The sequence below is a fragment of the Condylura cristata genome, unplaced genomic scaffold (assembly GCF_000260355.1).
Source record: "Condylura cristata isolate star-nosed mole 26May11 unplaced genomic scaffold, ConCri1.0 scaffold00009, whole genome shotgun sequence".
In the NCBI taxonomy this organism is placed as follows: domain Eukaryota; kingdom Metazoa; phylum Chordata; class Mammalia; order Eulipotyphla; family Talpidae; genus Condylura; species Condylura cristata.
Genome location: NW_004567110.1, coordinates 11,099,905 through 11,111,469, shown reverse-complemented (window position 1 = coordinate 11,111,469; position 11,565 = coordinate 11,099,905). Strand labels below are relative to the sequence as shown.

The window sequence follows — 11,565 nt, the reverse complement described above, 5'->3', positions numbered from 1 at the left end:
GCGGATGGCCTATCAGCGGGTCTGGGCGGCGCTCGAAGTGGCGCTCCGGGTGCCTTGCCTTTACATCATCGACGCCATCTTCAACTCCTACTACGATTCCAGCCAAAGCCAGTTCTGCATCGGACTCCAGATCATCCTCCGGCTCCTTGGTAAGGGGTCGGGATCGCCTGCGTCCCGGGATGGCTCTGCAGGCCGAGATGTGCCTCGTGGAGGCCGTGGGCTATTGTGTGTGTGTGTGTCTGTCTGTCTTTGGGAACCAGATTCGCCCCCCATCGGGCATCTTTGCAGGGTGAAAAGAGGGGGCAGGAGATGACACTTGTCCCAGAATTGACTGCGGGCCGATCCTCCCAGCGAGTCAGCCCTCTGTTCATTTTTGCACCTGAATGACGGTGGGAGAAAGCGTGGTGTGTGAGCAGCGACTGCCTGCTGCTTCTCGTGGGGAATGAGTGCTGGCTTACCGCGTCCTATGCGACAGCCTTGGAAAACAGCACCAATGCTTGCCCCGATCTCGCCTTGTATGACCTTGGACTTCTTCAGCCAAGGCCCGGACCTCAGTTTCCCCCCTTTCGAAAATGTGAATTGTGTTGTCACTTAAGTTGGCACGGGGCCCACATGATCGTGGAGTATCCGCTGGTAAATGATAATCCAAACGAAAGTGTCAGTCCTTGAAACCATTCACCAAACATCTTTCTGAAGAAGGCGATCGATACCTAGGAGTCCTAAAATTTTCCATGAATAAAGAAGGAGGTGTTGAAAATGACTATTAAAATGTGGCTACAAAGGGATGAAACTTTTAGAAAATATACTTCTGAAACGTCTTTGTTGCATATGAGTGGAGTGCTAAAGCACCTTTTATTTCACTCCCATCTTATACTTGTGTCTCCAGAGTGAGAAGCATTTATGTGTAAAATAATTGTTTAAAGTAATTGAAACTTGGCAATTTTCATTGATGAGGTCATTCTTGTGATCAATTTTTAGTTGGCTAGTGCCTTTGAAGTGTTGCTGAGGGCAGCCTGATGGTGAGATCCTCACCAAGCCTTTCAGAATTGGGGGCCATCTGTTGCTTCCTACAAAAAGCTGGCAATAAATGTTGAGTTTTGTTCTTTGCAATATAAAACATTTTAATTTTCTTGGCATTTTATTTTTGCAAAGCATTTGCTCTGGTAGTATCTAGCCTAACTATCAAACATTCTTGAGTGATGGGTGGTGTTTCCATTCTACAAGTGAAGGTTCTGAGAGTCATAGCTAAGTTGTGTTTTGCTCTAGGTACACAGCAAGTGTTTCCAAGCTTAAAAATCGTTTGACTTGAAGGGTGGTTCATTTTCCTCCTAAGTACAGCTGCAGTCCAGATACAGAATGGTATAGTAATAGTCACGCGCTGTCTTAAAACTAACATATGTGACTGTGATGTCTTTAGCACAAAACTTCTCAGTAACCGACAGGCTCCTTAATCCCTGCCATTCCTGCCTACCACCACAAAAGTGTAATGTTCTCTTTGTGTGTGTATGGATTCACATACTCATCCTGTAAATAGTGTTGATGTTGCCTCAACCGTTCTTACCAAGGTAACTGCAGAACTTCCCAGAGCCCCCTTGGGAGGCAGAGGCTTTCTGTAATGCAGAGTTCTCAGGCTTAGGGAGCTTTAAGGAAAGGGATTTTCCTTAATGAAATCATTTGTAGTTTAAGAAAATTGAACACAGTAATCTGGTATTCCTTGCATTCCATCCATGCTTCTAATTTTTGTAGTAAATCATGCAAGTTTGTGTTTGACAAATTAAAGAGAATGTGACTTAAGGTGAAATACTGCTTGGTGGCTTTGTTTTTTTCTCTTGACCTTTTAAGAAGGTGGACGATGATGGTTTCTCTCAGTACAGTATTATTAAGACAGTAAGTGAATTGGTCTCTAAGCTCTTAGAAGAGTACCAAGGATCTAGTAAGGGCAGTTTAGATAGAGGTATTATTAAACTTGATAACTTGTAAAAAACATTTTAATTCTATGGTTAAGATCATTGTATTACAGATATTTTGGTCTTTTGAAAGCATCAACAAAATGTAGATGTTGTTTATTTGAAAATTTGATTCCTGTATACTCTGTAGGTTAGACTTGAGAAACAGTATTTTTCACATCTATCATATGACTGCTCTTTGCTTTATGCAAAATAATAATTTTGATAATTTCCCACATTTATGAGGAAGGTACTTTTTTCAAAAAAGTGGATTTGGTGCTAAAAACTAACCCTGAATAAAAACAACTGTCCTAAATATTTGAGAGCCATTAATGACACATCACATGGTATTGAAAATGACAGGTTTGTGTGTTAAAAAAAATTGTACACTTCTTAGCACTGTATGTAAATTTTAAAATTTGTCAGTCTCACTTTTTTCTTTAAAATAGAATTGTAAGATGGAAACATAAAAGGTGAATTCTGTGTGTAGTACCTGAAAAATTCACCCCCCCTCTGCCTACAAAAAAGTACAACTGTACTTTCATTTAATATCAAATTAATTTGCAAATTCGGCAGGTGAGAAAAATAAACTCACTTTGGAGATCCAAAATAATATAATATATATATAGACTAAGGATATTGAGCTAGGATGTGTTGCATACTAAATGAAGTGTAGCTCAGTACGGCATAATGCTGAACTAACAAATCTGAACCCAAGGCAGAAGATGCAAGCATAGCAGCCTGTTTTTATTAGTGTTACTCATACGGTGATAATTCACTGAAGTAGAAAGTCCTTTCTAAACATAAAAGAAAATACAGAAGTTAAACGGGAAAAGCTGGTAAACTTGAGTACATAAAAAACACTATATAACACAGCTCTTTTAAAAAATTCTTAAATATGACAGGGAGGGGAATATTTGCATTATATGAGACTGAAGTCCTAGTGAGAGCTGTACTGCCAATAAGAAAAAGTTCTCTTCCCAGAGAAAAATGGGTCCAAGATAAGCAATTCACAATACAATAGATGAAATTCAGGTGGTCAAGCTGAAGAAAAATCAGTCAGCTGCATTTGCAATTAAAGAAATGCATTCAAAACAAAAATTCACTTAGATTGGTGAAGCATTCAAAGTTTGAATAAGAACTAGTTTGGCAAAGGTATGGCAGGAATGGGTGAGGGTACCCAAATTTGAGAGATACAGCTTCACACCGTGATTTGTGTGTGTGCTTCATTGCACATAACCCCAGAATTCATGCTGCTGCATGGTCACACTTACCCTGGTCAATGGTACTGTCCATGAAATCCATCATATAGCTTTTGACTCTCAATTCCAGTTCGAAGAATTTGGCCTCACGATGTCATTGTACCAAGACACTGGACAAGGATATTCATGGATAGTAAGAAAACTGCATTGTTAATGTAAATGTTCATCAGGGTTAGCCATAAAGATACTGAAAAGCACGTGTTGGCAGTATGTTCTTACTAGGTCTTCAACCTCATATGATGCAAATAGTTACTTCCTGTCATTTCTAAGGATTTTTAAAAGTATTTTTGGTGGTATAGAAAGAACTCAGGAAACCTGTGATGAAGAAAAACAAAGGGAAGTGGTAGTAATTGTGACCGCAGAGAGATTGAGGAGGGTTCTCAACAGTGATACCAGTGACTTGAGAACCGGATGATTTTTGTTGGGAGTGTGGGCTGTTCTTTGAATTGTAGGGTTTTAGCAGCGTTTCTTTTGTCTCTGTTCAGTAGCAGTAGTACTGTCCTTCGGTCTCGGGGAAAGATACTGTCACATGAGCTCTGAGGGTGGGGAGTGGGGAGTGGGCACTGAGACTGATGGCTGGGCCAGCAGCGCACAACGGAGCCCAGAAACAGCACCGTGTGGTACGGAAGCTTGATGTATTGTGTTTCAGAAGCAGAATCGCAGTGTGTTCAGGTAAACAGAGATGTGTTTAGTGATTGTCTAGTTATTCATATGGAAAAAATTACAGCAAGGCCCTCCCTTCCCTGGCAGTATATACAGTTCTACATGGATCAACACGTAAGTGTGAAAAACAGAACTTTATACTTTTAGCACATATAGAGAATATTTAACCTTCATGTAAAGGAAAAATTAAAAAAATACATAAACGCAGTTGGATAAGACATTGATCAATTCAGCAGTATTAAAATAATAAAACTGTTAATCAAGGCATAACATCAAAAAAGTGAAAAGACCAGTCACATATTGCAGAAGATGCAGACAGCTGACAAAGAATTTGTAATCCAAATGTTTTTCAAGTATCTACAATTCAGTAAGGATAGAAAAAGCAATTCCACAGACGAATGGGCAAAGACATGCTGCGGTGCACAAAGGAACAAGCTGAAGGGTCAGTAAAGGGAAGATGGCCTCTTCGACAAGTAATCAGGAACGCAGATTTGTTTTCTTTTGTTCCTGCTTTTTATACAGTTTTCTTCTGGTTTGTCAGAACAGTAGGTCAGGCAGCATTTGCCACTGCAGTGTCTGCTGTCAGAACTCCAGCACATCCCATGGGCACTCCCGACTAACATGTAGGATGGCCAGCTCAACTTCCCTTCTCTGGTGTGTGTTCTTGGGGGTGCTGTAAGACTCTTTTCTTAGCACCACAGTTTCCATACAAAACGAAGAGCGGCCTCCTTCCGGCTGATGTACCTTTAAGCAACCTTTCTTCCACCTACCGGGGAGGTCAGTCTTCACTGACCGGGAGGCACTCCTGTCTCTCCTGCGTCGTGCAGCCTCGGGAGTGAAGTCTCCCCAGTATGGGTTTTCACGAAAACCTGCTTCTTGGGTGGCAGAACCGCAGATGGCAGATTACGAAGGGAGCAGACGTTAACGTTAAAAAAGAGGTCCCCTATGTATATAGTGACGTCATCTTTGAGTAAAAAGGAGTGTGTATTTAGGCAAAATTTAGCTTACATTTGGTATTTGTAGGGTTTGACTTTACTTATTTTTTTTTTTTTTTAAAGATTTATTTATTTGTACATACAGAACGGGGGTACAGGCCAGAGGCTCAGGGGAGGCGAGAGGCTTCACCAGAGACAGAGTGGGGAGCAGAACAGGCAGATCGACGAAGTACACTGCTGAGGGGAGCAGCGGGCGGGTCAGGAGAGGTCTGCCACGCCATGTGGTCTCCTCCGGGTCAGGCGGGAATCGAACTCATGCGGAAGTGGCTTTAGCTTCTCAGTGCAGTGCTCTAACCCGCTGCGCCACCAGGGAGGGCCCTGACTTTATTTTTTAAGTAACAGTAATTTAAAAAAAAAATTATTTATTTATGCATACAGGAACTGAGGTGTAGGTCAGAGGGAGTGAGAGGATTCACCAGACACAGAGTGGGAGCAGAACAAGTGGATCTGCTGAAAAACACTGCTGAGGGGAACAGTTGGAGAGACAGGAGAGGTCTGCTGCGCCATGTGGGTCTCTCGCTCAGCAGGGATCGAATGCGTGCTGCAGTGGCTGCGGAGAGCTTGATGGCACTCTCTTTAGACCCTGTGCCACCAGGGAGGCCCCTGCACATATTTCTTAATAAAAATATGCTTGGTAAAGTCTTAGTTTAAAAGCAAAATTTTGACTCTAATAAAAAAACTTGTCTTTTCTTTTTTTTAAAGATTTATTTATGTATACAGAACTGGGGTACAGGCCAGAGGCTGGGATACAGGCCAGAGGTACAAGGATGGTGAGAGAGTTCACCAGAGACAAAGTGGGGAACAGAACAGGCAGATGGACGAAGTACACTGTGGAGGGGAGCAGTGGGTGGGTCAGGAGAGGTCTGTTGCGCCATGTAGGTCAGCTCCCTGGCCAGGGATTGAACTTGCACTGAAGCGGCAGCAGCAAGCTTCATAGTGCTGCGCTTTAACCCATTGTGCCACCAGGGAGTGCCGTCTTTTTCTTACAACCTAAAAAGTTTGAAACATTTTCTTTATGCGCTAACTTTTATATATATATATATATTTATTTTATAAGTTTATTTTTACATCATTTTGTACATTTTTTCCATCTCAATTGTTATGTGCTAACTTTTTAAATATGCTTAGAGATGAACATTTTAAGATACTTATTCTATGCTTCATTGCAAGGTAGTTATCTTCTGTAGGGTGTTGAAGAGTTTTCCACACCTTGCTTTAGATTGTGTTCTACAGATATTTAAGATATCTGGAGAATTGTAAATGTTATGTCTTATTTCCTCCTAATTTATAGTCCTATGTATCCAGAAAAGATTTATGGATATGAATGGACTTTACACATAAAACAGTTAAACACTTGGTTATGTAACATGAGCTTTTGGTTTGTTTTTTGTTTGGCATTGCTAGTCCAAGTTGAAAAAGCCCTGAATTTGTTCATGACTTGAGTCCATATATGGCTCCAGAATTGATATGATATGCCTCTTAACCTGCCTTGAGAACTTGAGTGGAACACTCCAGTACTGGAGAACTTGAACCCTGAGTTGTGATTTCTGTTACTTATATTCTCTAGTGTCCCAAGGTGAAAAGCAGCATTTATATGTAGCCTTGATTATGTGGATAGCCTGTAAATCCTACTGAGAAACTGTCCCTATGCTTCATTTTCTTAGGCCTACTGGAAAAATACTAATAGTTTTATGTCTGAGTTGTAAAAACTTAGTGACAGTATTCCCTAAAGGCCACAGAGGGAATGCTACTCCAGAGACTAGTTACTTGGGAATTTTGACTCCTTCCCCTCCAATCCCCACCTTTAAAATGGGAGCTGCTGCTTCTAATTACACATATAACATGGGTTTCCAAAAAAAAATTTTTTTAAGCATGCAAAATTTGGGTAGGGAATGTAAAGTTTATATACTGTTCCTGAAATCTTTAGTCATCAGTATTTCTTGGGGGGTATAATTTAATCAAGAAAGAGGAGTATCAGATTGTAACTTGCTAGGACACTTTTAAGTTATGAGGTTGGGGCTCACTACAGGATTTGCTTGTCAAATCACATTTCACCTCCTCTTTTTCTCCTCAGTGTAGGTTAAATGGCACTTCTCTACAAGTATTTCTAAATCCCTAATCATTCCTTCATTTGTATGTTAAACTTCCAGGGGGAAAACTATTAAGTTGTTACAAATTACAACAAAATTTATGAATATTCACAGGCAAAGATTGATTTACCACTTTGGGAATAGCAGGTTGACAAAAGCAACGTATAGTCACTGCTTGATTTTCTCCTTCTGAAGTAGCAGAAAATGCAATCAATTATTTTGGTTTTGACTCACTTTAGGAGGTTTGTCTCAGGAGTATTGTTTTTCTTGTAGGGAAGGCAAGATTACGTAAAGTATACGGAGCAGAGTTAACTCCTTTTTTGTTAGCTTCTATAGAAAGGCTTTCCAATTCTTTGGAAGACATGCATGTTACAGTGAAACGACCTGTTCCCACATGCCACTTCAGGAGGTGACGAGTGGCCCTCCAGCTGGGTGCATATCGGGGAGAGGTTCTTAGGAAGAGGCATGTGTCTTGGAGTTGTGTTCTTTTTTTGTTTTTCGTAACTAACCTGACAGAGGATAAAGTATTAAGTCCATGGGCAAACTCATCAGTTAGAGTAACTTGCCCTTGGCTTTTACACAGAATAGATTGTGAAATGCCCGCATTGTAAGATGCAGGTCTTTTCCTGATCACATGCTGGTTTGTGTGTTTACTCCAAGCTCTGGTTTCTCAGCTTTTGTCTTACCATTTCATAGGATTTACTCTTATGGAACAGGATATATTTAAGAGTTGCTTTTAAAAACAATTCAGAATTTGGCCGTCCTTGGTGGCACAGTGGGTTAGAGCGCAGCACTGCAAGCGAGCTGCATCAAGTTCGATCCCCGCCTCGAAGGTGACCCACATGGTGCAGCAGACCTCTCCTGTCTTGCCCGCTGCTCCCCTCAGCAGTGTACTTCGTCACTTGGCTCCCCTGTTCTGCTCCCCACTCTGTCTCTGGTGAATCCTCTCACTGCCCTTGCATCTCTGGCCTGGGATGCATAAATAAATAAATCTTTAAAAAATAATTAAGAATTTGACGGGAACACTGATTGTTCCAGTGAATACTAATTGTATTTTTCCAGACTGTTTTGGGATCTGTAGATGTACAAGGAAGGACCCTTGCTTGCTGTCAAGCACTGAGTGATGGGGTAGATAATACCTCCTCAGGCAGCCACAATGGTAGTGTGCTTTACCATGTTCTGCAGGCGTGCTGAAGGAATCGTCACATCAGAGCAAGTGGGTCTGTAAGATTTGAACTGTCAGGCAGAGAAGGCTGGTGAATTCACCAGGCTAGTGGTGAATTTGGGAAAGCAATTTGGAGTGTTGGTGTGTATGTTCAGAGGAGTATTACTCGAACATTGGATCCTTGAATGCTAGAACAAGGAATTTAGATTTTAGTTGATAGTAATTTAAAAGCCACTGCAGTATTTTGAGTAGAGGAATAAAGGTAATTTGGTGATGTATAGGTGAATTTGGACAAGGTGAGCTTTTAGAGACAGACAACAGTGTGGAAGAGATACAGCTGTTAATAGAATTTGGCAATTAATTGTTAAAAGCTTGAGTATATGGCTAGAAGTCCCATTAGGGGACAGTAATGCTAATTTTTATTGAGATTGGAAATCACAAAGAGTTAGGTTTTAAACATTTGAAGGTTGCAGTTGTACAAGTGGAACTCAGTGAATATTTGCATGGTGTTTAATGTCACATTTGCCAGAGTGCAAAAAAGAAAGATGGTGTGGGATATGTTACTTATGGGGGGTTCTGACTTTTAACAAGATTTGTTCTTCTGGATGTTAGAACACTGAAAAAGACTGGTTATTTGAAGAAAAACTTTCAGCAATATACAGGGTAAAAGGGACTAACTTGGAGGACACACCTGAGATCTGTAGGAAGGGTATGTAGAGGAAACAACTGAATTTGGAAATGTTCAAGTTTAAGGAAGAGGAAAAGTTAAGAGCCACTGGATTTTAACTTTGAAAATTCATTTTGAGAAAAAAGACATCATGTGTATAATTTAAACTTGTCTTCCAAAAGGACACTGCTACTTAATAAAAATAATTCCAGTAGGAACAAAATTTTTTCTTGGTTATTTTTAACTCAGTGTTTTTGGTAATGAAATATTTTTAATGATTATGAAATTATAAAGGGCATGTTCTTTCAAGATTTAAACACTTGTTGAAATGTGTGAGTCACTACAAACTCATCCGAAAGACAATTTAATGATTTGGTTTTTAGACACACAGTACTACTGCATTATACTGGAAATTAGAAAATAAAGGATGAGATTTTAAAAAATAGTTAAGTTTGGCCTGACTGTAACACAGCCTTCATTAGCCGTTGTCAATGAATTTGTCTTCAGGCTTAACACTCCTAACTTCACAAATACTCATGTTTCCTGATCAAAGGAAGAACCTCCGAGCCTTTGGTAGAGAAACATTTTTTTAAATGTTTTATTCAATGACCTTTTCCTTTTTCCTTTTTTAGGTATATTTGTATCCAGTATTGTTCTGATTTTGTCACAGCGATCACTTTTCAAGTTTTACATGTACAGCTCAGCCTTTCTCTTAGCTGCAACGTCAGTGTTGGTAAATTATTACGCGTCTTTGCACATTGACTTCTATGGTGCCTATAACACATCAGCTTTTGGAATCGAGCTGCTTCCTCGGAAAGGCCCCTCACTCTGGATGGTACTCATCGTTCTGCAGCTGACGTTTGGAATTGGATACATCACACTACTCCAGATTCATTCCATCTACTCGCAATTAATTATTTTGGATCTCTTGGTTCCTATAATAGGTTTAATCACAGAGCTACCATTACACATCCGAGAGACTTTAGTTTTTACTTCTTCCTTGATTCTCACATTAAATACAGTACTTGTCTTGGCAGTGAAACTTAGGTGGTTTTATTATTCCACAAGATACGTTTATCTTTTAGTGAGGCACATGTATCGAATTTATGGATTACAGTTACTAATGGAAGACACATGGAAGAGGATTCGTTTTCCAGACATACTGCGAGTCTTCTGGCTAACAAGAATTACAGCTCAGGCGACAGTGTTAATGTACATTTTAAGGATGGCAAATGAAACTGATTCCTTCTTTATTTCTTGGGATGATTTCTGGGACCTCATTTGCAATCTTATAATTAGTGGTTGTGATTCTACACTAACTGTACTGGGGATGAGTGCTGTAATCTCCTCGGTAGCCCATTACTTGGGCCTTGGGATCTTAGCCTTTATTGGCTCAACTGAAGAAGATGATAGGCGGCTTGGCTTTGTAGCACCTGTTCTATTTTTTATTCTGGCTCTCCAGACTGGTCTGAGTGGACTAAGACCAGAAGAAAGACTTATTCGCTTAAGTAGAAACATGTGCCTTTTATTAACTGCAGTCCTCCATTTCATCCATGGAATGACAGACCCTGTATTAATGTCGCTCAGTGCCTCTCATGTGTCATCTTTTCGTAGACATTTTCCTGTGCTCTTTGTCTCTGCTTGCCTGTTCATTCTTCCTGTTTTACTTAGTTATGTTCTTTGGCATCACTATGCACTAAATACATGGTTGTTTGCAGTGACAGCCTTTTGTGTTGAACTCTGCTTGAAAGTAATTGTTTCGCTCACTGTTTATACGTTATTCATGATTGATGGCTATTATAATGTCCTCTGGGAAAAGCTTGATGATTATGTCTATTATGTTCGTTCAACAGGCAATATTATTGAATTTATATTTGGAGTAGTAATGTTTGGAAATGGGGCTTATACCATGATGTTTGAATCAGGAAGTAAAATTCGGGCTTGTATGATGTGTCTACATGCATATTTTAACATCTACTTACAAGCAAAAAATGGCTGGAAAACGTTCATGAATCGTAGGACAGCTGTTAAGAAAATTAATTCACTTCCTGAAATAAAAGGGAGCCGCTTGCAAGAAATAGATGATGTATGTGCCATCTGCTACCACGAGTTTACAACATCTGCTCGTATCACACCATGTAATCATTATTTCCATGCACTTTGCCTTCGGAAATGGCTGTACATTCAAGATACTTGTCCAATGTGCCATCAAAAAGTGTACATTGAAGATGATATCAAGGATAATTCAAATATATCTAACAACAATGGATTTATCGCACCCAATGAAAATCCAGAGGAAGTTGTGAGAGAAGCTGCTGCTGCTGCTGCTGCTGCTGCTGCTGCTGCTGCTGCTGCTGAATCTGACAGGGAGTTGAACGAGGATGACAGTACAGATTATGATGATGATGTTCAAAGAGAAAGAAATGGAGTGATTCAGCACACAGGCGCAGCCGCTGAAGAATTTATTAATGATGATACTGATTAAAATAGCATTTACTAATCATTGAGGTATTTGTTTAAAATTCAGTTCATCCAAAATGGAGTAATATGCTTCACTTCAATGTGTAACCAAGCACAAAAACAGTATCAATGTTGAATCTGTGAATGGTTTTCCGTTTACTGTGATGTGCTACTGTAAATATACCTCTTTAATTACTTCTGGTCTCTTTGGTGACCTATTTAAATTTGTGTACATTATTGTACATAGAATAAAATGTTTTCACGTTTTTATGACAAAATTTGAACAAATAGCTTTTTAATAGATGTAATAATATGGT

The 11,565-nt window shown here is 39.8% G+C and overlaps 1 protein-coding gene across 1 annotated transcript; it reads left to right on the top strand.

Moving 5' to 3' along the window:
• The first annotated feature begins 4 nt into the window (after window positions 1–4).
• RNF139 (ring finger protein 139) lies at window positions 5–11,443 on the top strand. The gene is made up of 2 exons (XM_004679601.2): window positions 5–149; window positions 9,421–11,443. The coding sequence occupies exons 1-2, from the start codon at window positions 5–7 to the stop codon at window positions 11,271–11,273; spliced, it is 1,998 nt and encodes a 665-aa protein (XP_004679658.1). The 3' UTR covers window positions 11,274–11,443.
• The last annotated feature ends 122 nt before the right edge of the window (window positions 11,444–11,565 follow it).